The 24517-nt window shown below is 35.0% G+C and overlaps 3 protein-coding genes across 3 annotated transcripts; 1 reads left to right on the top strand and 2 right to left on the bottom strand.

Moving 5' to 3' along the window:
* The first annotated feature begins 733 nt into the window (after positions 1–733).
* On the top strand, positions 734–7113 carry LOC306853209 (chloride intracellular channel protein 2-like). Its single transcript, XM_079390449.1, has 6 exons — positions 734–944; positions 3560–3669; positions 4097–4222; positions 4864–4964; positions 5650–5819; positions 5930–7113. Exons 1-6 carry the CDS (start codon positions 891–893, stop codon positions 6086–6088), a joined length of 720 nt encoding a protein of 239 aa, XP_079246575.1. The 5' UTR covers positions 734–890; the 3' UTR covers positions 6089–7113.
* Positions 6964–8257, bottom strand: LOC306853210 (uncharacterized protein; the record flags this gene model as incomplete). Its single annotated transcript, XM_079390450.1, has 5 exons — positions 6964–6995; positions 7192–7297; positions 7388–7428; positions 7544–7645; positions 8155–8257. The coding sequence occupies 5 exons, from the start codon at positions 8255–8257 to the stop codon at positions 6964–6966; spliced, it is 384 nt and encodes a 127-aa protein (XP_079246576.1).
* Positions 8258–11310: 3053 nt separating this feature from the next.
* LOC306853397 (sodium/potassium/calcium exchanger 3-like) lies at positions 11311–24490 on the bottom strand (the record flags this gene model as incomplete). The annotated part of the gene is made up of 17 exons (XM_079390766.1): positions 11311–11421; positions 11528–11593; positions 12369–12481; positions 12595–12709; positions 12793–12959; positions 14026–14311; positions 16214–16380; positions 16464–16606; positions 16779–16832; positions 16929–16954; positions 17038–17112; positions 17190–17293; positions 17372–17456; positions 17533–17607; positions 18451–18527; positions 20297–20392; positions 24325–24490. The coding sequence occupies 17 exons, from the start codon at positions 24488–24490 to the stop codon at positions 11311–11313; spliced, it is 1926 nt and encodes a 641-aa protein (XP_079246892.1).
* Between the last annotated feature and the right edge of the window lie 27 nt (positions 24491–24517).

Genomic DNA, 24517 nt, shown 5'->3' with positions numbered 1-24517 from the left:
TGCTATAAACTTTTTAAGTTGTCTCAACTTTTGATATTTTACAGTGTATAGACTAACTGTACCATACACCCTACTGCCACTGTGTGTGTGTGTGTGATATATATATATATATATATATATATATAGTATTATTAATCATTATTCCAACTGAGGACGTCCTCGAATGTTCCCCAAGGGATGTAGTTTACATTTTAAATTGCAACACTTGTCACACGTTCTCCTGTGTCTCAACTGATTTCAAAAGTGAAATCAGGTTGTTTTTGAAAGTTTTACCAGGGGTTACTGGAAGTTAGAAAAATTCCAGAGAAGATAAGAATAGTATGAGTCAGAATTGAACAACTGATCTGAACCGAATCTTTCAAACACAGAAAAGAAAGTGGCATTGCTATCTGAAAGCAATTATACGTTTTCTTTAAAGTGGATCAACTGATTTATAGTAAAACAGCCCCTACATTACACCGCTGAAAGAAACACATTGTGATTGAACACATGGGAGGGAGGAATGTTAGAAAGAGGTCAGTTCCAGCAGAAACACGTCTGTTAAGTGTTAATAGTCTACACAAATGGAATGTGACCCCTGTTTCACGTCTGATATAACACTGATGTTTCTCCCGAGTGTAAATGCATGTTGGATAAAATGAAAAGCTATTTTTGAGCTCTGTCACATTCTGGCAGCAGCATTATATAGTTGGGGTTACGCCCATCCTCTCTAGCCTCCCTCCCTCCTGACTTTTAAAGTCTGTAGCCGGAGGGAGACAGAAAACAGCAAGAGTCTGACTAACTTTCACACATTACAACTGCTTGCCAATCTTTCAGGGATCTTCAACTCTCTGGTAATTTGTGGAATACTTTTGACGGAGGTCTGGACTAACTTTTTCCTGCTGAAGAAAATGGCACTCAGACAAGACTCAGATAAAGAACCACGAATTGAGCTCTTCATAAAGGTCAGTTGTTTAACTTTTAGTCGGTCAGATACTGTTATTGCAAATTAAAATAATATTCAAATTATATTAAATATAAATATTATATAATGTAAAATGATATTATATAAATGTAAAATAATATCTAATATTTTTAAAAATCTATTTTGAAAATAAAAACGTATTTATTAATAATAAGAATTTTAAATCTGAATATTGAGGTGGGGACGTGTCAACTGAGCACGTGTCAACTGTGATTATGTCTGTTATTATGTAATCCTCATTGTTGGAATAATAAATGTTAAACTCACTGAATTATAGGCTACTAACTTATTGAATTGTTGTAGTTAATAAAATTGTTTATGTACATCTCGCCACTTATTGTTCACTTATGAGATCAGTGTAATTTATTTCTGACTGACCAGGGAAAAAAGTAATTCACACTCTTATAGACTAAATAAAAATTATTGCTTGTGACTTCTTGAGCCAGTTTGCAAAATTGGATTAATGGTGGATTTAGACTCTATCAGTGCTTTCCTTTAGGGAAGGTTTTCATTTTGGCACCATAAATCAGGATGACATGGGCGTCACAATCAACTCATTTAACATGTACTACTGGACGATGACATCATTGAATTCAATAATGAGATGCCTTTAACTGAAAATTGCTTGTTTAATCTGGTAATTTTACATTGACACTATTTTCCTATTCTGATATTAGAAAGTTGCATTGACAGTCTGTATTGTTAAAAGCGCTATATAAATAAAGGTGACTTGACTACTGAAAACTGGGTAGTATGGTTGATATATAACCGTTCTCCCTTACGCTGCTCTTTATCTGACATACAGACAGGACTGAGGCCATCTTATCAACAAACACACACACACACACACACACAGAGAAAGACTGACAGCTCTTGGCTCCCTGTCGTCACACCCATAAACATGCTTATATTTCCTATACTGTAGATCCCATTACCATGCTTTACCAGTTTAGATACATTTCATGAACTAAATGAGTAGGATATGGATAAGTGGTGACCTTTAGATCCCAAAGATCATCAAAGCTTTGAAGATGGTCACCAAGTTATTTATAATTCACTTGTTTATGTTCTTATTTGAAAAGATGTGCATCATGTGCGATAGAAGCATTGTGCAGATCTGTTATCTCCCTCTTTTAGACAATTCCTGCTTTTCCTCTATTTGGATCAAGCTATTGAATGGTCCAGCCACACCCACACAATACATGGGATATTTAGGTCCTATTCTTTTTGAAGGGAGGGACACATTTAGTTAAAAATAAAAGATATCCATCAATAATAACAGCCTACTGGGGGTCTCAGAGACCCCAATTGTGGTAAAATATCTTAAGAACATACACCGACTACATTTATGTACATTTAAGAAAATGGTTTGTTTAAAAAAGCAGTAGTCTGAAACATTATGTAAGCACAAATGCTAAAAAAAAAAATTCTGTATTGATTTTTCACAGGTTTTTTACAAGTATTTTGAATTATGAATTGCATGGTGTTGTGTTTTAGGGTTAAAGGAAATTACCTTAAACTTAATGTCCGAATAATGTCCCAGCTGGAAACCAGTACCTGCCAACAACTTTGTTTTTCTTCAGATTGTTTAACATACTGTCACACTTCACCAAGGAGCAAGGAACGAGGGCGCGAGGCGTATTTCCAAACACAATCTTTAATAGGCCACACACATTGGAGACACAGGAACCAACAAACACTAACAGAAGGGCTGGGGCTTTTAAACATAGGGTAATCAGGGAAGACGACGAGACACACCTGGAGCAAATTAACACAATCAGACTGGGGAGAAACTGGGTCACAGGGAACACATGAGGAGCAAAAAAAACACAACAAAACAGTCCAGGATCCTGACACGTACCTTGATTTCTGTCATGTAAATTCATGTAAGACATTCTTACACGTTATCGAAGAGTACACGTGCGTGGCTAAAACCTGCAACTAAAGAAATGGAAAGTTGTGGAGAAACCAAAGTATTGTTTAAAAGTTTAAGGAAATTAATACTTTTATTTAGACAGGATGTATTGATTAAAGACATTTATAATGTTAAATGCTGTTATTTTAAACTTTCTATTCATCAAAGAATCACAGTTTCTACAAAAATATTAAGCAGTACAATTGTTTTCAGCATTGATATTAATAAACCTTTGTGAAGGATCATGTGAGACTCACCCTCACCCTTATGTCTTTCCAGAATATGAAAAACAATGAAACAGCACTGAACCCCACTGACTTTAGGTTTATTGACCGTGATACATTCTTCTTGTGCACTAACATGTTTTTTATGTCCCACAAAAGAAAGAAAGTCTTAAATAAAAAGGGTTTGAAATCACATGAGGGTTAGTAAATGACAACAGACTTAATTTTTTGGGTGATCTAAATCAGAAAATCATATTTAAAGGGAAAATAAATGTTATGCTATTTTTATACATATGAGTCTCTTGGATTCCAAACATAAAAAAACAGTAAGTCAATCTAAAGAGAACATGAGGGTTAAGGAAATCTACAGTGTATGCTTCTCTGTCTACATGTATGGGACTTAGTGTCTAGTCTGTGCATATGTGACTGTGGATTTCTCTTTTTTTTCGTCTCAAGGCCGGTCATGATGGAGAGAATGTGGGGAACTGTCCCTTCTGTCAGAGACTCTTCATGGTTCTTTGGCTGAAAGGAGTAAAGTTCACAGTAACCACTGTTGACATGAGGAAGTGAGTGTCAAATTAAGCATTCATATCTCTGAAACATGATGATAATGGAATGGAATTCAGTAGACAAATAGAGAAATCTGAGGAACTGTGGGCCAGCACCGGACTGAATTTGATAACACTGGGGGTGGGGGCGGTCAGTGTACTACAAACATGATCAAGGCAGTGAGAACTTTACAATTGCACTGTTCCCACCTAAATCTTCTAAAGCAAATGCAGCTTTCACCCATTTAGCAGCGGGACACTCCCATATCCGTGTGCTTTGAGTGATTAAACTGAGTTTAAACTGTTTAATATTGTTTTAAAGCAGCATTAATCACTTTAGGTCTCATTCAAAAGCTCTCTGTATACAATAAATGACTTCATATTGACCATGTCCGCACCCTGTGGTTTACACTCCCTCTGCTTTGCTCCACCGTGTGTTGTTTAGGAAGCCAGAAGAGCTAAAAGACTTAGCTCCAGGTACCAACCCTCCTTTCCTCCTGTACAATGGCACACTGAAGACTGACTTCATTAAGATCGAAGAGTTCCTGGAGACCACCCTCGCCCCTCCCCGGTACTGTGCATGTCTGTTAGCTCATGTAATGCCATATCAAACATATTATCTTCACTTTGACAAAACGTTTCCTAAACATATTATTCTAGTGTTATTCTGTCATAAATCAAATGGCTGCAGTTATTTAAGTAATATCTGATGTATTGACATAGCTGTAATAAATCATCCACGTCAAAGACTTTCCACCCAGTACTTCAGAATAGTTCTTGCGAACTTATTTTATCTTTATGGTTCCAAAGATACTAGAATTTCAGCACTGAAAGAAAAGCATGCATGAAATTGTTCTTTGGAACTTTCTATTAATCAAAGAAACAATATTACTGTTTTACTGTAGTTATGATCAAATAGCTGTATTTTTACTGTATTTTTGACCAAATAAACACAATATTGATGAGCATAAGAGACTTCTGTCAAAAACATTAAAAGTCTCAAAAATTTTGAATAGTGTGCCTACGACAAAATATTTGTAAAAATAAAACCCTATGGCATATTTAACATTAAATTATGTAATTATGTACGTATTATAGACAAGTTTAAGCACTTTTTGAATGTCAGCATTATTGTGTGAATATTGTTGGATGTCTATCTTTTGGTTGTGTGAAGACTGGCTATAAATATTTCTCTCTTTCTGATCCTATCAGCTATCCTCATCTCAGCCCCCGCTACAAAGAGTCTTTTGATGTTGGTGCTGACATTTTTGCTAAGTTCTCAGCATTCATCAAGAATAGCCCAAACAATGCTTGTAAGTTTCATTCACAACCAAGACATACATCAAATGAAAAAAAAAAGGTTTTCCTTATACTTGTTTACACAGCCATAACAACTCATTCATGATGCTGTTTGCTAGTTCAAAAGGTGTAACGTTAGCGAAAAAAGTTTATTGTTTACTTTCAGTAGCAAATAGTGATAGTATGAATCACATTTTTATAAGTCACCAGCTTATTGGTCAACCCGAAGAATAGAATACCATTGCAAAATCTCCATAGTGTGATATTGCTTTTATATAGTAGTTCATTACATAAGAGGTCAAATATCCAGTAACATACAGTTTAGACACAATACTGAGAAGACAGTTCCAAACACATCCACAGCTGTAGCATCCCTATAACATTACTGAAGTGCTTCTGTTCCTGCTGCATGATTCAGTATTTTGAGCAAATCAGTTCAGTGAATAATTCAATGACTCGTTCAGAATAACAGTCTAGAAGAGTCAGCTTTTTGAAGCGAATCGGTACAATGAATGAATGATTGAATTACTCATAAAGAATGTAATTTGTAACGATTTGACCAGTAAAAGAGTAACTGAAGTATATTGTCCATTTATGATATGAAGACAAAAACTGAGTAGGCTAGTATTCCTGTGCATATAGACATTGTGGCTTCACAATTAGGTTATAATGTTTTCTCTTTATTTTTTCATTCCTCAGTCCACGAAAAAGCCCTATTGAGGGAGTTTAAGCGCCTGAATGACTATCTGAATTCTCCGCTTCAGGACGAGCTAGATCAAAACATCATCGTATCCAACAGAAAGTTCTTTGATGGAAACCGCTTGACACTGGCAGACTGCAACTTGTTACCAAAGCTGCACGTCATCAAGGTAATACGCCTCTGTGGTTTATACATTCACAGGCCTGTGCGATTTAATAAAGCTACTTCATTTTAAATACATATTTATAAATGTGTTCATTCTGTTTTTTGGTTTTGTAGGTTGCTGCCAAAAAGTACTGTAATTTTGAGATTCCTGCTCAGTTCACTGGAGTGTGGCGTTACCTGCAGAATGCGTATGAGAGACAAGAGTTCAGCCAGACCTGTCCAGCTGACATTGAAATTGAGAAAGCCTATCTGAGTGTGGTCAAGAGGAACTGAACTTCAGATTAATGAAGCAAGATTGTGATAAAATGTTTAAATAGTGTAAATACAAGTTCTTAAGTTTAAAGCCATCTACATATCTATAACAGTGAAGCCAAAAAACACACACCACACACAGTTTGCTAATGTACTTTCATTGTGCCTGTGATCTCAAAGCCTGTTAGATACACTAGAATACTTCTGAGTGACTGCTACTGTCAAAGAGGCTAGTATTAGAGGTTATAGGATCCTTTGCAAATGATCTTGAGCACAACAGTCAGAGTTGTGCTTTTAACTGCATTTCCTTTTTGTGCATATTTGTGTGTATATATGTATTTTACATTCATTAGGGTGCATTCGGTTATATGTAATGTATACCTAAAAAGGCTATGTGTTTTTAATCATCTGTAAGAATGAGCTGAAAACACTGTAGAGATAAAAGTTTAGTCAAATCACGCGCAGAACTGGAGTCAGTGAGTCATGCGGTAATGGTTGTTTTGTATTAAGGGTTATTGTGATGGATGTATGAGTCACACAGACGCCATTATTAGATTGTTTAAGAAAGAGATTAAACTGCTTTCAGAATTTACTTAAAAATTAATATCATACGCATCACACGTTTGTCTTTCCAGAGCTTTGATGAAAGAAATCTTACAACTCATCTGTTTTACCCAGACTATATTTTTATTTTACAGTTGAAGTTCTAGGTCAGTTTTCATTCATGATAAAAATACATTCATATTCCTGTTAAATTACTGTATATAAAACAATATTCACAATGTCACAAACAGCAGCTGGGTGGACTTTTTATGGGGGAAAACAAAAGCATACATTTTAGGTTTGTACATAAGGTGTGTTAGGCTGGTCCTCTGTCCATCTCAGCAGATTAATTCCTAGTTTGTAACACAATATTTCCAAAAACAGGCTGTAAAAGGAAGGACAAAAAATTGATTTAGTAATGCGATATAAGAAATGTTGTCTTTGACATTTTTTATCTGCGTTACATAATTGTATGTACTTGTCTACAATAAAAAAATAAAACATTAATTAAAACAGAATTTATTTTTTTAATTTTGCACTACATATATGAAAACTTCTGCTTAGATACTTTAATTGCTCACCTCTCTTATTGTTTTTGGGTAAGTTTTGCTCAGATCGTAGATAGCCTTGAGAACGCAGGTTATCAGCTGCTGCGAGTTTCAAGACGACTGCTTTTAGATCATCCACCTAAAGACAGAACATACTCATTCATTATCATTTTTAATTATGGGAAAGAAAGAAAGAACTGTACATTTATAACAAAGACTAGGCTTATACCATGTTATTTGTTTTGTCTTGTTGCAAAGTCTCCTTTGCACCTTGAAGGAATGTAAAAAAAAAAAAACATGATTAGGCTACAGAAAGTTTTGAAAATGATATCCATTCTAATAACATGACAAATGTTATGTAATAATAAGTACCCAAGAGTCTCACCTCTCTGAAGCAGGACAGGGAGCACAGTTTTAATGTCCCTTTGCTCCGTTAAGTCGTTATTTTGTCTGTCCTCCACCTCTGCCACCAGTTTCTGAATCAGTTCTGCAAAGATTAAAAAATACATTTATAAACTACAAAACTCATTACATTTGAAAACTACTCTGAACAAACGTTGGTGGTGAAACAATTTTCAGAGAAATTGCTAGTCAATTTCACAATCACCAAAAAAAAAAAAACAATAGAATTGAACTAGAAATACTGAAACACTATTTTCTTGTAAAAGAAAAAACATTCTAATAATCTTTGTTTTATTTACAACTTTGAACATGTTTTAGTGTTATTCACCAAAAACTCTGTTTCCAAGTTAAATGTTTATGTTTGCAGAAAAATTGAGTTATCATGCAGTGATCAAACTCATGGGTCTTTCGCAAATCCTTCCCTTACTGCATTCGCCACTTTCTCATTAACATTTACATTGAAAGCAGAAGGGATGTTGAGCAATAAGCCCATTGTCTATTACACATGGGTTTCACCATACATTTAGCCTGATGTTCAGCCTTAACAAAAACCATGAGCTTGCCAACTTATCAAGAGCACACTGCTAATCTTACCTTCCTGTTGTGGCAGTGCTGTGTCTGAATAAAGAGGCAGTGCATGAGTTCCCCACGCAGAGCAGACCACAGCCAGAATGTAGAGCAGTGCCAGTGACAACATGTTGAGAGGTTGGCAGGTGACTCCAGTCTCCAGTACTCTCACCCCAGCCAGGATCTTCAGTTTTATATCTTCAGAGGCCATCTATCCTGAAGGGATCAATATTGTTCGTGTCACCCCATCCCAGTCTTAATGGTTTGATGTGATGGTTCCCTCGTCATAGACACAATTAAGGCTGTGCTGTCAATTCAGACAGAGCCTATCTCTGCTTGCACAGAGACCCCTAACAAATGTTTACTCTTCACTTTCCATCAGTGACTGCTTTGCCTCAGATTCTTTATGTCTGACATTTTATGTTGCATGACGTATTTAAAAAAAAAATGTTGAATTATTTTTTATCTAAATTTGGTCTGATGTTTTATTCAGTCCCAATTGGTGCATTTTTATTAAGTGGACCACGCTAAGTGCATTACAAGCATCTGATTTTGTTTATTTTTTGGACAATTCTGTTCTCAGTGATGTTCAAAGTTAGATACTGTCACACATGCAAAGCAATCCATGAATACTCAAGAAGCCCTCTTACGCACCAGATGACGTGTGTCCTGGAACAGTGCTATTGGTTTCTCTCTTGCTGTATTTATCAAAGTGAAAGGTATGTAATGTGACACAAAGATTTGGTGCCAAATGAACAAACAGTGTAGCACGGTGATGGATTATGTGTCTCTGTTTTTCCTGAAATTGCAGGTGGAAGTATAGGACTTACATCTCTCATCTTCCACCGTCTTTGATGAAACATTGTGTTCAAAAACAGAAAGAAACAAAACAACAAGAACAGAGTAAAGAACATCATTTATTTCAGGTGTACTTTGGAGAAAAGCAAACATATATTTTGATGACGTTTCCTCAAACTATTAAGCTAACTGAAATTCTTCTATACTAAATTTAACCTTTATATATCAGTGAATGGTTGGTGTGATCATTGGTTTTGTTAATAAATGTCAATAAATTTACAGTATTGTTCAAAAGTTTATGATTCTTAATGTTTTTTTTTCTTATGCTCAACAAGGCAGCATTTATTTGATCAAAAATAGAGTAAAAACTGTAAAATTGTGAATAGTATTTAAAAGAAATGTATTCTATTTGAATATATTTTAAAATGTCATTTATTCCTGTGATGCAAAGCATCAATATTTCAGTCTTTAGTGTCACATGTTCCTTCAGAAATCATTCTAATATGCTGATGGTGCTCAAGAAATATTTCATATTATCAATTTGAAAACAGTTGTGCTGATTAAAGTTCTGTGGAAACTTTTTTTCTAGAATTCTTTGATGAATAGGAAGTTCAAAATTCAAAAAAAAAATTTTTTTTATTTAAGTTTAAGGACCAGGTCAACACACATTGCTAGACTGAAGAGCACAAATTGAAGATATAAGCTGTTATAGAAAATGTTAATCCATTGTAAATGTAAAAATGACAAAAAATGTTTCTCAATTGATGCTTAAATGATTCTTAAAAAGAACACAAAATTTAATTTTATTTGTGCCACTTCCTTAAGTTCAAGGGGAAGAATGCAAATGAGTCATTACAGTGATGTTTTGGGGTATTGCACAGACCTTGTTTTATTGCACTCAACAACATACAAATATCTTTAAGAATATAGACAGAACTGTAACAAACGGTGAGATATTGAGCTGCTTGATTGTGACTTCTAAAATGAAAACAATCAGGGAAGATGTTGAACTGGAACATAAGATGTTTACTCAGGCTGTAACTTGCCGTTTACAATTGATGTCTCACATTCATTTAATTAACACATACTTTTTATTGTGAGTGGTAAAATGAAAATCTTCTGGACAAATTAAATAATTTACAATTTGCTCATTAGTACTAAGAGAACTACAAACCACAAGCAACACAATTTTTGTGTGCGGGACTTAAGCAATACATGTCTTTAAAAAAATTAAATATACAACAGAACTAAAACATAAGCACATAATCAATCAGGGTAAGATGTCAAAAATAACTTTAAAGATAACTTTACAACAATTAAAACACTGCTGTACCAAATACTTTGATTGTGAATTTAAATGATGTTAACTATAATTCATTATCTGTCCTGTAGACAGTATGCAATATATGATCATTGGAAAAAATATATATATTATAACTATATTGATATTCCAAACATCTTCATTTGGTGCTTTTAACATGATAAAGGCCTGTGTATAAAGCAGTTATTTTTATGTATAATGGTTACACATTGTTAAAGATTTAATTGATTGTTACTTTCTCATGTTCATATTCATAGTGTTGCAGCAGGGCACAAAAGTCGTTTCATTACAACATATCAAAATGTGCAGCAGACACCTCTAAGTGGGACTTTATATAAAACTATGTATGTTTGGTATGTAAACACTTACCAAAGACAGGGGAGGTTTTTGGTTGATCAGTAATACTACAAGAAATGCTTTCCAAAATACCAGAATATTTTCTTTTTCAAGGAACAACACAAAAATGAACAAACTGCTCTTAAATATACTGAAACAGGAAACGAACCCTAAAGCACAAATTTTTACAGACCTAAAGTCAAAAAATAAATAAGGCAAAGTAATGCAATAAATTGAGTGATATCTGTTACAAGAGTTAATAGAACTCTTTTTAGTAGTAACACTTTTGCAATGTCATATTTTTCTTCATATCATGCTTGATTGTGACTATAAGATTTTAGAATAGAAATATGCAAAAGGCGAGGCTAGAGGAAGTGTCCTGTGTGCTGTAAACATTTAATACCGCTTGTATAAATTCATCACACCTTGTAATTGAAACTGATTTTTGTTCTCTTAAAGAAGCTCTGTATGCTAAGTAGAAATGTTTCAGAGGTACAGTATGAAGTAGAGTCTCCTTGAGTTTGGCAGCACTGTCTAGCAAGTAATTGGCTTAAAGCCGTGTGTAGAACCGACCGGAGCAGAGTCACAATTCAAAATGTAATGTTCACTACTCTGGCCTCAAACCATGGCTGAAATAACCGCTACTAATAAGGCAGTGACTGGGGGTAAAATATGGTTATCTAGGTCTAGATCTACCCTACAGCTAAGCAAAACATGGAAAGTGGGATCTAGAGTTTCTCAAAGCAGATGGAGCAGAGCAGGAAGATGGCATACAGGAAAATAAGCCAGAGGCCTAACCTCCGGTCCAGCCTCCAGTGGTTCAGGTGCACGCTCAGTACCTGTGCATACAATGACAGACAGAAAACAGGCCATGAGTCAAAGATTACAAAATATGTACAAGCATAAATATAAGATCAAGATCGAGTTCTCAAATTATAACCTTACAGTGAGAAAAACAGAAGCAAGGAGAAGAATCACTGAGTACACCAGCCCCTTACTGTTAATGAAGACCTGGAGGAAGACCAAGAGAGAATGCTAGTAAGAATCAAATGAATGTTTTGGTGCCACTTGAATTTAGTACACAGAACCAGATTCAATGCCTTTAACTAAAATTAAAATAAGAAAAAAAATAATAATAATAAATATATATATATATATATATATATATATATATATATATATGCTGATAAAAATTGAAGCACTAAAATTAACTGCAAATAGATAAAAAACTATAAATTAAAATAAATGAAACCCAAACTTAATATTTAAAGAAACTAATAAAGCTGATATTTTTTTTACAAATTAAACTGAAATTAAACAAAATATTAATAAAATGACTGTAAGTATATAAATATGACAAAAAATTCCATAAGTGACACCAAAATAACACTTTACATAAAACACAACAAATGGTGCATTGATAAGGCCAATAAAAAAAAAACAGATAAAAAATAAAAGGAAAGAAATGGTCAATTAAAGTAAGGGATCAAACAGAATTTATCTCATGATTTTTATAAGTGGTGTAAATATAATATTTATTTGCTTAATTAAACTTTAATTTGCTTTAATTTACTATTTTTCATTAATAATAAAACTGAAATAATAAAAAACTTAAACAAAGATTAGAAAATTAGACATAAACAGGTTGAAGTTGAATCACAAACGTTAGAAAACTAAAATAAAAATAAATTAAACCTAAACTTAATATTTAAAAACACTAATAAAATGAAATAATTGGAATCAGTGATAACTGACCAATCCCTAGTTCAAATAAATACAAACTCACCGTTGACCCATAATCAACCACTAGAGTGCGCAAAGCCCATGGGAAGCCAAGACCCAGCAGAATGTCAAAGATGTTGCTGCCAATCGAGTTGGACACCGCCATGTCTCCCATACCTGCATCACCAGACACATTCATCCATCTGACCAATCAACTCAACTTTACAAACACAATGATCTTTTAAATCTATATGTGTTCAGGAAAAGATAGAGTAGGGCGATCTTAGCACCTTGACGGGCAACTATGAGACTAGCCATGCAGTCTGGGACACTGGTGCCTGCTGCTAGAAACGTAATACCCATGACAACATCTGGAATGTCCAGTGTAAAACTGATAATGGTGACCTGCAACAAAGATAATGTGTGTTAACAGCCCATCATATCATATACTGAGACATTTCCACATGACAATGAAGCATTGATCTCACCATCCACACCATGAGGTAGGAGAACACGGCAATCCAGAGTGTTGAGGCCACGAAGGTGACCATGAACCAGCGCTCCCAGCGAGGCAAAACACAGTTGGGGACAGTATAGTACAGAAGGCAGCCTAAAGGCCATGAAAACACCCACCTGATTTGCTCCCAGCGCCCCTCTGTGGGTAAAAGTACTTCATTAAATCATTACCACACTTCATACTAGGCTCCACCTACAGGACAAAAACAGTATTACATATACATAAAAAGATACAAAAGCTTCACTAGGGCGGTACCCTTTCAAAAAGCTACTAATAATGCACTATTTATGTACTAATATGTACACTAAAGGAAATGTACATTTGCGTATTGCCACAGGGACAGCTTCTGTACCTTTTTTCTGTGAGTATACATGCAAAATATCCCCAACAGAACAAAGACTGATGAATAATACTTGAATTCAGTATTCATGATCTCTCTTTATTTGGCTGTTGTTATTCAAATGTTTTCCTTTTGTGCTCTTCAAATTGCAATTTTCACCCTTAATGTCATCTTCAGTGAGATGTTCAATTGTTCATCAGTGATGAAGTTCATTTGATTGCAAGCCACATCAGCCCCGAGAGGTTTGAGAGCTCTCATCACTTTTCTATAATCATAACACTAGTGCATGAATCTAAAATGCATGCCCCCATTATCTAGAAATGGCTCTCAGACTAATGGATTATGGTCCTTAAGGGGCCAAAAATGAGAGCCATTCTTCTAATCAGGATGTGGAAAAAAATTGGCGACAAATGAACCACAATAAACTCAATGTGTTGTCCTGTTATTCTGAATAATGGTTTAATATCATGTTTTGGAACCATTTCTAAACATATCCACTAAGGGTGGGAGATTTTATGCCCCTTATAATACAATTTGTTTTTGAATCAGAGAGTCCTAATCAAATTCTAAATTGATTCTGGATGAATCTAATTTTTCAGCAGCAGTACAGAGTGGCGGCAAGATTCCACATGTACACACACACGGTTTTGTACATAACGATTATTGCAGTGAAAATACTGTTTCAGTTGTTTAGAAATTTTACATAAAATTCTTAAGAAATTGTGCATTAAATTGTATATGTATGTGTAATATTTGTTCAGTGTATATATATATATGTATGTAAAAATATTAATTTATTAAAAATATTTATGACTTTTTTTTTTTTTTTTATGATTGATCCAAAATTGTTTAATATTCACCCACCTGGCACAGTAAGAGGTCTGAAGGGTTGTTCTTTATCTGCCTCTTCCTCCTCCTCTTCCTCATCATCTTTAGGCTGTGTGTCCTCTATGTCTGCTACTTGTTCTAAATCCCCTCCTTGGCCCCTCTGCCTAGGTTCCTCCAGGGGTTGTGTTTCACTCTCAAGGGCCCCTCCATTCTCCAGACCCCAAGGAACCCCCTCCATGCCTGGACAATCTTGGCCAGGAGTGTCCCCTGCTCCGCTGCCACTGCTGTCTCCAGGGCTCCTGTTTCTAATCAGTCTCTGCCTCTGTTGAAGACAGACAGAAGATGTGAGAGATGTGCAGTCAGACAATGCAGAGCTGGAGAAGTTGAGACCCAGTGTGAACCCCTTCACACTGAGAAATGAATGAGATTCAGTTAGATGAGAAATGGAAAGGACAGAGTTTCAGAATCAAGCTTGCTGAACACATCGCAAGACCAAGGTAAAGCACAGTCCATTAGAGTGTTGTAGAGATGACATGCAGGAGCTGCAAGAGTCAAGCCAACAAGCAAGTCATGTGAACGACTGTTGATGGAATAAAGCATTTGCTTAAACAAACAACAGAATGGTTACATAAGGTTAAAGGGGTCTCAGCAAAAAGGAAATCAGGAGTAGTGTCTGAGGATGTCTACACCTAGGAAGAAACTATTGCTGACATTTGAGGAGTAAACTTTCAGTTATACAGGACAGCAGATATACAATGACAGCAGATGATCTAAGGATTGGATCAGTCACAAATCCTACCTGTTGCAGAAGTTACAGCTGAAGGGTCGTATTAAAGGACCCATAGAAAAGAGAAACCATAAATGAAATCTGTTTAATAATTCTCAAAGAATGCAATGACATTAAAGGACCTCAAACTGACTGTCCTCTCACATTTTTCTCTTGAGAACAAAAATTATAAGTCATATGTGATCGATTCTCATTTCTGTCTATTTTTATGTTTCCTTATTCTGGAAGCACTGATCGTCTTTCTTAAATCATAATTTAAACAAGAAATAAGTTATTTGAGATTAAAAACTGTGTAAGGTAAGAATTAATGAGAATGTCTATTGAATTAAGTTTTCCTATCTCAAAGCCAATAATTTCTCATTTTAAGCATAAACCTCAAGAGGCTTTTTTCTCAAACCTTTTGATTTATGCTTAAAACAAGAAAAACTATTTGTTAATGGAGAAAGTACAAATTCAAGATATAACCTACTGTTATAAATTTGGGGTCAGCTTTTTTTTTTTTATTAAAGAAATACTTATACTCAGCAAGGATTAATAAAAGGTTGGATTAACAAAAACTGTAAAATTAAAGTAAATTATCGTAACTGACACAAGGAAAAATCTGCCAAATAAGCTTTTTCCTGTAAAAACTAAGAAAACTTTCTGTAAAATTATTGTTTTTGCATTTTATTTCAATTAAGAAATTTTACTGTAAGATATTTTTACTGTTTTTTGTTTGGCAGCTGTAGCTGCCAGTCATTTGACCATTATTTTATGATTTTTTTACTACAGTGCATTTATAACGTTACAAAATATTTCTATTTAAAATAAATGCTGTTCTTTTTAAATGAACTGAGTAGCACAACTGTTTTCAGCATTGATAATAATAGAAATGTAAAAAGATAACTCTTGAAATGAAGAATAATAAGAAAGAAGAAATGATTTCTGAAGGATCATGTGACACAGGACTAGAGAAAATATGCTGCTGAAAATTCAGCTTTGCCATTACAGGAATAAATTACACTAAAATATATGAAAACAGTTATTTTAAAATGTCAATTTATTTAATAATATTACTGTTTTTACTGTGAGCAAATAAATGCAGCTTTGGTGAACATAAGAGACTACTTTCAAAAACATTTTAAAAAATCTTATCAACCCCAAACAACAGTAGTGAACGGTAGTGTATTCTCTTGCTCTAGTCTTAAAATCTTATACATTTTATTTCTAAATTTAATTTAATTTTGTTTTAAGGACACTGAAATATTTTTACTGAAAAACAAGATAATAATCAATCAAAGTTGATACACTAATAAAGAATGTATGGGAACTCTAATAGCTTCCTGTAGTCCATACTGTACATCAAACTAGCCTGATAATTTATATTCTTGGTTGAGAAACAGAGGTGGTGCTGTCCCATCCAGACGTGCACAAAGCGAGCAAGCATCCAGCCAGTACCTCAGTGATGAGCATGCGTCCGGCCATGCTGAGGCGAGTGCGGGGGGAGAAGTGGGGCGTGATCATGACACGGAGGCTTGCCTCTGAGAAAGAGAACTGATGAGGGTGTAGACTCATCAACTCATCCACCATCACCACCGGGGAGTCCTGGCCACCCGCATTCTGACCTGAGAAAAAGAGAGACGTGATACTTTATAATGCACAAGCGCTCAGTATGATCCACACAGCTCCACCCTCCACCCACACACACCTTTCTTCAAGAGGATCATGGAGGTGTCACAGTGTGGGCTTGCCTCTCCTACTGACACATCTCTGCGCAGACTGCTCACCAAACACGGCTGACCTGGAATACCAAACCTCTGCTCCACCCAGCCCCAAATCTGACTGTTAAACCTTGAAAGAAACAGACACAAACTCATATTATATCATGAGAAAATTACAGGCAAGTATGTTAAAAAATAAAGAAATAAATGATTATCTACATACATATATATAATATACATATTAAAATAAATTACACTTTGTCTGTTATTGTGAATAATAAATAAACATGTTAGATACTCACTTCATGATAAGGATGTAAACTCCATACATTGATATGAGCATTATAGTCTCCCACCTGCAACAGGGATTTTATATGATTATGCTATAAGCTCAATTCACTTAAATGTCAATGAGCATAATTACACTCCCTTTATGATTTCAGCAAACTTACCAAATTACTTTTTCATCATATATGATCTGAAATGCACAAAAACAAACACAAAAATGAATAAAGTGTGATTATAAATTCAATATTCAGACACAGTCATACACTTGCTTACCAGAATCAAGGCCAACACTGAGAGGATGTAGTAGATAGAGTCACGGAAGAGCGGCCACCAGGTCAGAGTGATGGTCTGTGAAGCAGGATCGGTGGAAAGTCACGAGAATCTGTAACGTTTCATATTTAATGTAATAAATATGCATATTTTACCTGTCCAGCAAATATTCCACAAACTCCGATGATGACCAGGATGTTGAAAACAGCTGATCCCACAATGGTTCCCACCCCCAGGTCCCCCTTGGTGATGAACACACCTGATATGAAGACACAATTATTTGTTGATGACTTATTTACAGCGACAACTTATTGAAAAACATTGCTAGAGGCCTGACCAATCAAAGATGTGAAAAGCTCAGGGGCGGAGCTGCCTGCTGCCATGAAAGTGGCACCTGCAACATCCTCACTGAGGTGCAGATTCTGAAAATACAAACTCAAGCTCAGCATATACTCTAATATTTCACAGTAAGGAACAGTAGGAACAAAAAACACTCACCTCACTGATTTTTTCCAGACAGGGGACAAAGTAGACATCGCAGACAATAGCAAGGGCGTAGAACATGTAAATTGCCTGTGGTCACAAGAGCACACAGTGCAGCAGAGAATCATTATTTAACCTTTACAAACACCAATTTGACAAGATATCATTAAAAGTGCTATCAAAGACTGTACTGAATGAAGTCTTTCATTTTTAGTTATATCATTATTTAGAATTTTGCTATGCATCCTTACAAGTAAACAAATCTAATCAAATTACAATAATTCTACAGTGAAACTAGAAATCAAGTAAAACTAAAAACTTCTACTAAAACCCCTAAAAATAAGAAGGTACACTACCGTTCAAAAGTTTTTAAAGTATTTTTTAACTCTTTTAAAAGTCTATGATGCTCACCAAGGCTGGATTTATTGGATAAAAAAGTGATAATGGTAATATTGTCATAAAAACATACCATTATACCATGAATTATAACTATTTCCTATTTTAATACATTTAGCAAAAACTGAATATTGAGCAGCCATTACTCCAGTCTTCAGTGTCACATGATCCTTTAGAAATCATTCTAATATGCTGGTTTGGTGCTCAAGAAACACTTCATATTAATATTAATGTTGAAAATAGCTGCATATTTATTTATTTATTTATTGCAACTCATATTACATGTACATATACTGTACCAAGTAAAGGATTTTTTTAAAAACAGAAATCTTCTTTACAGTAATGTCTGACCGATTTAATGCTTCCTTGCTGAATAAAAAAATGGATGTCTTTCAAATAAAAAAAAAAAACATTCACCCTAAATTTATTAAATTTAAAAAAACTTATTCACCCTAAAATTTGCACTTTGCATTATTTAGTCAGTCCCTGCATCATACATTTCTGTAGATATTTCTCACTGTACTGTGGTATACTTACACAAAACACATGCAGTAGAATTGCCCCATGCCTCCTCTGTCCCTTAGTGAAGATGTCCGCTGGAAATTCATGGATAGCTGGAAAAGTGAACATTTTTGTGAACAGAGAACACCAGACATTAAGAGCAATCAATAAAGCAAGGCTAACACTTTGCGCATTTTTCAAATACTATGAGACAAACTTGACAGCTCTGGTGGTAATAACATTTAGCACATTAATGCCTACATTAAAGGTCACATAAGATAAAGGTTTCACATCTGACAGCGCAGATGCTATTAAACCTTATTCTGTTTTACAAAGCATTTTTTATGGCCCTAAAAATTGTGACTGACATGGTAAGATCTAACCACATATTCAGATGCATATTGTGGAAGGGGAAAAACAAATATACAAACAAACAATCAAAAAAGGCAAAGCAAACTAATCTATGAGAACACTGATCTATCTAGTGTTGTGCTTTCTTACTTCACTGATGTAGTCCTTATCAAGGCAATGTGCTCCATTTAACTTAAGGTTGTTAAGAAGCTTTTGTCTATGGTAACTAAGTGGGAATTGAACTGACCAGCCTTTTAGCTAATCTGTAATAGTGCAGAGAGGCCAGGAAGAGTGGGCCTAGTTAAATCAGAGGACTGGTTATACTTTAACCCACAGCTTCTTGAGATGCAATCAGCGTAAAGACGGTTCTTGCTTTGACTGCATGCCTTAAAGAGGCCAGCTGTCTAATAAACAGCAATGAAACAAAGAGAAGAGGGAGGAAATGACACACTTTTAAATGCACAGATTAATAACAATCACAGCTTTTCTGTTTTTAAAGTCCTCTCATATATAATTTACATATAATTTGCTTATTTTTAAATGCTACTTCACTAGATACTGTCAAATGCAATGGAAAATTTGTCTTGATTAAGCAATACTATTACATCTGTAATCTTGATGCATAGCTGGAATCAATAGCGGCTCAGTTACGTTTATGATTAAATTTACCACGGACTTCCTTATTGAATTTTATAAATCAAAAGGATTTTTAAATAATTAAAGGGGTGTAATGACAAAGAGATTTTAGAGCATTACATTTTATTACATTTGTCCTCCAAAATCAATCTGCTCAGCCTACACTACCGCTGACATCTTAGTTAGCTGTTTTTAAATATTTATTTTCCAAAAAGCATTGCAAACAACTTTCACTAAATAATATATAAGCATGGATAATAATATATACAGATGAATTATTAAATGTCAATTTAAAAAAAGGGAGTGCAAGCAAATAACCATTGGCAATATTTCCTCTGCATTAAAGTATGACAAATGTTTTACATTATTAAACTTAATCATATGCGGTCTGAAAAATTATTGCAATGGAATTAACATCACGGACTATAATATCATGTATAAAAGTCAGAAAGGTGTGACCCACACAAGGATTGTAGGACATCAGAACTGTCACAACTTTGATATCACTAAAACCTGTGAAATCTCTCATTTCTAAAGAGGAGAAAGTGAGTGAGAAGGAGAGTGGATAAGAAAAAAAGAGAATGAAAAAGAGAAACAGCTCTGGGGATGAGTGATTTGTGGAGTTGATTGAAGGAAAAAAGGGCATATGACGTATCTCTCTAAAGTGGCACACTTTGAATGCTTAAAACAGCCTATCCTCTGTTCTGAAATTAGGGATTCCGTTGCTTAGTAACACAAGCCTCAAAGGGGGTTGACTATGAAGGGGGCACCTGTCTGCATCATTTCACAGAATGAGGAGGCAGGGGGGAAAGATAGTGAGATATGGAGAGATGTGATACAGAGAGACAGGCGAATAATAAGAGAGAGAGAGAGAGAGAGAGAGGGTTTCACTCACCAGCTCTGGGTGTACTGGATGTCTGGTTCTCCTCTACGATCTGCTGGGTTAGTTTCCGCCGGGCCCAAGTCAGGGCCGAATCCTCTTTGGAATGGGCTATAAAACACATGACACATAGATTTTGATCTTTAGTGGTCCAGGTTTTTTTTTTTTTAGTGAAAGGAATTACATTGGCACAAATGCTACTGCTCACAACAGTTATATATATATATATATATATATATATATATATATATATATATATATATATATATATATATAAAGAAAAAACGACATTTTATATATAAGCATAGTTCAATACAGCGTCCAAATGTCTGGTAAAAATGCTTTTGCATTCTTTTCTAATTTAATGGAATTTTTTGTGTTTTAGACCCACTCAGAATGCTTCCTTCCCTCCTCTCAAGTTCCCATGGAAACCTGATCCAAAAGCAGTGATTAATGAGTGGTGTGGAACTGGATTTGAGCCCAGAGAGGGTGTGGTTTACCCAAGAAACAAATGGCAAAGATGGTTCTCATTTGCATATGCAAACTAATCAGTTCCAAATATAACTGCAATAGGCTAACTGCCTGCATATTAGAATATGTAGACAGAATATAAACATGTAGACAATGGCACAGTAGTGATGGATAAAATTCAAGAGCGTGTGATTGACACAACAGGAAACTATATATTTGAAAATTACTTAAATTGTAATAATTCATTTTATTTTCAATGCTTGGTTGCCTGTTAATTTTTTTGTGATCATCACCAAGTACAGAGCGGTCAATTGTCGATCACCATAGGTGTATCTACATCTATTTCATCTACGGTTTTTGACGTATAGATCCACATCTAAACTTGCATTGTTCTTGACATGGTGATGTTATGGTCTATTATTAAAGTGTACTAAAGCTCCAGTTGCTAAAAATTCACCCTCGTTTCATTCAGCTGCAGATTCCAATGGCATTTTTTAGGAGCTGCTTAACATTCAGACACAGCCTCCCAGAGGAACTCATTACTCACACAGACAAAGCTGGAAAAGTTAAAGGCACTGTGAAAACAACAAATTCTAAGCAACAGAGAATGATGATTTAGAAGCAGGTCACATTGTACATGTTTGTACATATTTTTTCCTCATCTCTGTCAGCATCCGTTTGTGCTTTTTGACAGGGTGTCGAAATGTCATCTCTGGTACAACTCATTCGGTAGTTGATATGTCCTGAGGTGTGACATGCTACACAAGGTGCTTCACGATGCCATAGAAGAACCATTTTGTCTAAATTGTTCTATGAAGAACCTTTAACATCTGAAGAACCTTTCTGTTTCACAAAAGGTTCTTTGTGGTGAAAGAAGGTTCTTCAGATTATAAAAAGGCAAGAAAGAGATGGTTCTTTAAAGAACCTTTGACTGAATGGTTCTTTGTGGAACCAAAAATGTTTCTTCTATGGCATCGCTTGAAGAACCTTTTGAAGCACCTTTATTTTAAAGAGTGTATTCTCAGTTATAAACAATTTTTATTCAAACCTTTATTACATATCAGCTTTTTTTTTAGCTCATGTTAATTGTGAGATCAAATTTTTGTGACCACAAGTGGAGGCAAAAAGGTGATTAAAATGGTACAAAAATAAAAGGGAGAGGTGACAAGTTGAAGCCATGGATATGTTATGCATCAAGTAACAGTCCTTACCATAAACATCATTAACAGATGGAAAGAGAACGTTTCTAGTTTGTATAACATTCCCATAACATTAGTTTACACTCTAAAAAAAATGGTGCTATATAGCACTAAAAGTGGTTCTTGGCTCGTAATCATAGGGAAACCACATTTAATGCTATATAGCACCATATCTTTAAAGGTCAACCTTTGTCAAATGGTGCTATGTAGAACCATAAGAGGTGCCATATTGCATTGTATTTCTTCAACAAAAATGGTGCTAAACAGCACCAACCGTGGTTCTTTAGCTCGTAAAGAACCTTTAAAGGGGCTCAACAGGTTCTTTGTATGGCAGTGGTGCTATAGAGCACCTTAATCACCCCAAAGAACCGCTGAAGAACCACTGAAGCACCAAGATTTGGTGCTATACAGCACCAAAAGTGGTTCCCCCATGATTACGAGCCAAACTTTTAGTGCTATATAGCACCATTTATTTTTAGAGTGTATGGTTGCCAGAACATTATTCTAACATTAATCTAACGCTCCCCTAACAATATTATAATGTTCCCAGAAGGTTATAAGTATTTGGTTCCCAAAAATATAACCAAATGGGAACCAAAAACTAACGTTAGGGGAACGTTCTGTGTTTGCTGGGCAGTCATACAAAAATTAATCATAATTTATAATCAATCATTCTTTCTTCTTTACCCAATAGAAAATAATCATATTTTGAAGAATTTTGGGGTTCAAACAAAATTGTATGCTAATGACTTTCATGAAAAATAATAAATAAGAAGAAGAAGAAGAAAAATAACGTGGACACATTCTTAAAAATATTTTTTTTTGTTCCAGGTTTAGAATGAAAAGAGGATGAGTAAATGATGACAGAATTTTAATTTTTGGTTGGATTATCCCTTGAATTCATATATAAACATGTTCCTATATGATTTTATATTCATTTAGGTGTCATAAAAAGCCATTTGAAGTTTCTAAGTGCTCCAGGTAAGAACCTTAATTACAACTAAATGTGGTATCTCTAAATAAAAAATGCAATGTTATTAAATGGACTCATCAGAACAGATCTTCTCTGATGTCTGAAGAACATCTAAACCCCTGCTGATTTAACCCTTCAACCTCTGGAGATGGGTAATAGCCTAGACACAGGTGTGATGTCCAGGTAATAATGTAGAGGTTCCAGGGAGGTCAATGTGAAATATGTCAGGCTGAAGCAGCTGTCACAGTCATGCCCTTTAGAGACAGCCAATTATATGCTTGCCATGGTCTGCCACCCCTGCAGTTCACTTAGTCCTTGCTGCTCCTCCTCCACTACTGCTTTTGGGGATTCAGTGTGTGATGCTTTAAAATCAAGGACACCAAGAAATTGAGTAATCATGCTCTACGTAATTAGTATTATGTTGTTTGTAAGTGCACAAACACTTCCGTTACTTTTAGGGGAATAAACATTTTTAGTACATTTCTGACAATGAGCAATCTGTTTGCAAACGAATTGTATTTTTGGCGCCCCAAGCACCGAACAAACATTTAGGATTTTTTTTTTAAACAATTTTTTTATTATTTTTTACTTATGTAAATATGCAATAAAGTGACAAATATTCCAGTGGCCTACTTATATATGACACAGGACCACAAAACCAGTCAAAAGGGTAATTTTTTTTTTAAATTGAGATATTTACATAATCTGAAAGATGAGTACATAAGCTTTCCATTGATGTATGCATAGGACAAGATTTGGCTGAGATGCAACTATTTGAATATCTGGAATCTGAGGGTGCAAAAAAATCGGAATATTGAGAAAATCGCCTTTAAAGTTGTCCAAATGAAGTTCTTAGCAATGTATATTACAAATCAAAAATTTGCTTTTGCTATATTTACGGTCATTTATTCTTAATGGAACATGATCTTTACTTAATATCCTAATCATTTTTGACATAAAAGAAAAATCGATCATTTTGAGCCATGCAATGTATTGTTGGCTATTGCTGCAAATATACCCGAGCTATATTACTGGTTTTGTGGTCCAGGCCAGGGTCACGAAGTATCGCTCACTGTTTTCTAAATGTGTGTTGTTTAAAAGGTTTTGAAAAAGAAAAGAAAAAAAAGAAAATGCCTATTTTTGATAGACACACCATGCACACTATTATTGCTGCTCACAGCCATATTGCATAAACACCTTAATATAATAGAAACTCGTCAATTAATCATGAATGCTCCACATCTCCACGACAATGAAAAACACTCAAAAGGATGATAGGCTATTCATATAGGAATATAGCCTATATAATGCACCGCGGTAAGACGGGAAATACGCATAAACATTTAACAAAATATACATCAGTATTAGCAGCGGAAAGACTTGTTAATGAATAAACGCACCTGTTACATGAAGAAATTGAGCGAAGCAGGAGACGGCGATGAGCCCGACAGCACATATGAAGAGCCGATAGAAGAGCCGCTGCCGTCTGGATGCCAACACCGCCTTCATCCCTCCACCACACCTCTCAAAACATGTCCATCCAAGAGAGAAGCCCTCTTCTTTCATTCACACCGCCTATATTGGCCTTTCTTT

This window comes from Barbus barbus, assembly GCF_936440315.1.
Source record: "Barbus barbus genome assembly, chromosome: 33".
Classification (NCBI taxonomy): Eukaryota; Metazoa; Chordata; class Actinopteri; order Cypriniformes; family Cyprinidae; genus Barbus; species Barbus barbus.
The sequence above is the reverse complement of the archived record's forward strand: the minus strand, read 5'-3'. Positions and strand labels throughout refer to the sequence as shown.

Coding starts and splice junctions, on each gene's coding strand:
- LOC306853209 (XM_079390449.1), top strand. CDS start 891: ATGGCACTCAGACAAGACTCAGATAAAGAACCACGAATTGAGCTCTTC. Junction 4,223..4,863: donor ACCACCCTCGCCCCTCCCCG/GTACTGTGCATG, acceptor TGATCCTATCAG/CTATCCTCATCTCAGCCCCC. Junction 5,820..5,929: donor CAAAGCTGCACGTCATCAAG/GTAATACGCCTC, acceptor TTGGTTTTGTAG/GTTGCTGCCAAAAAGTACTG.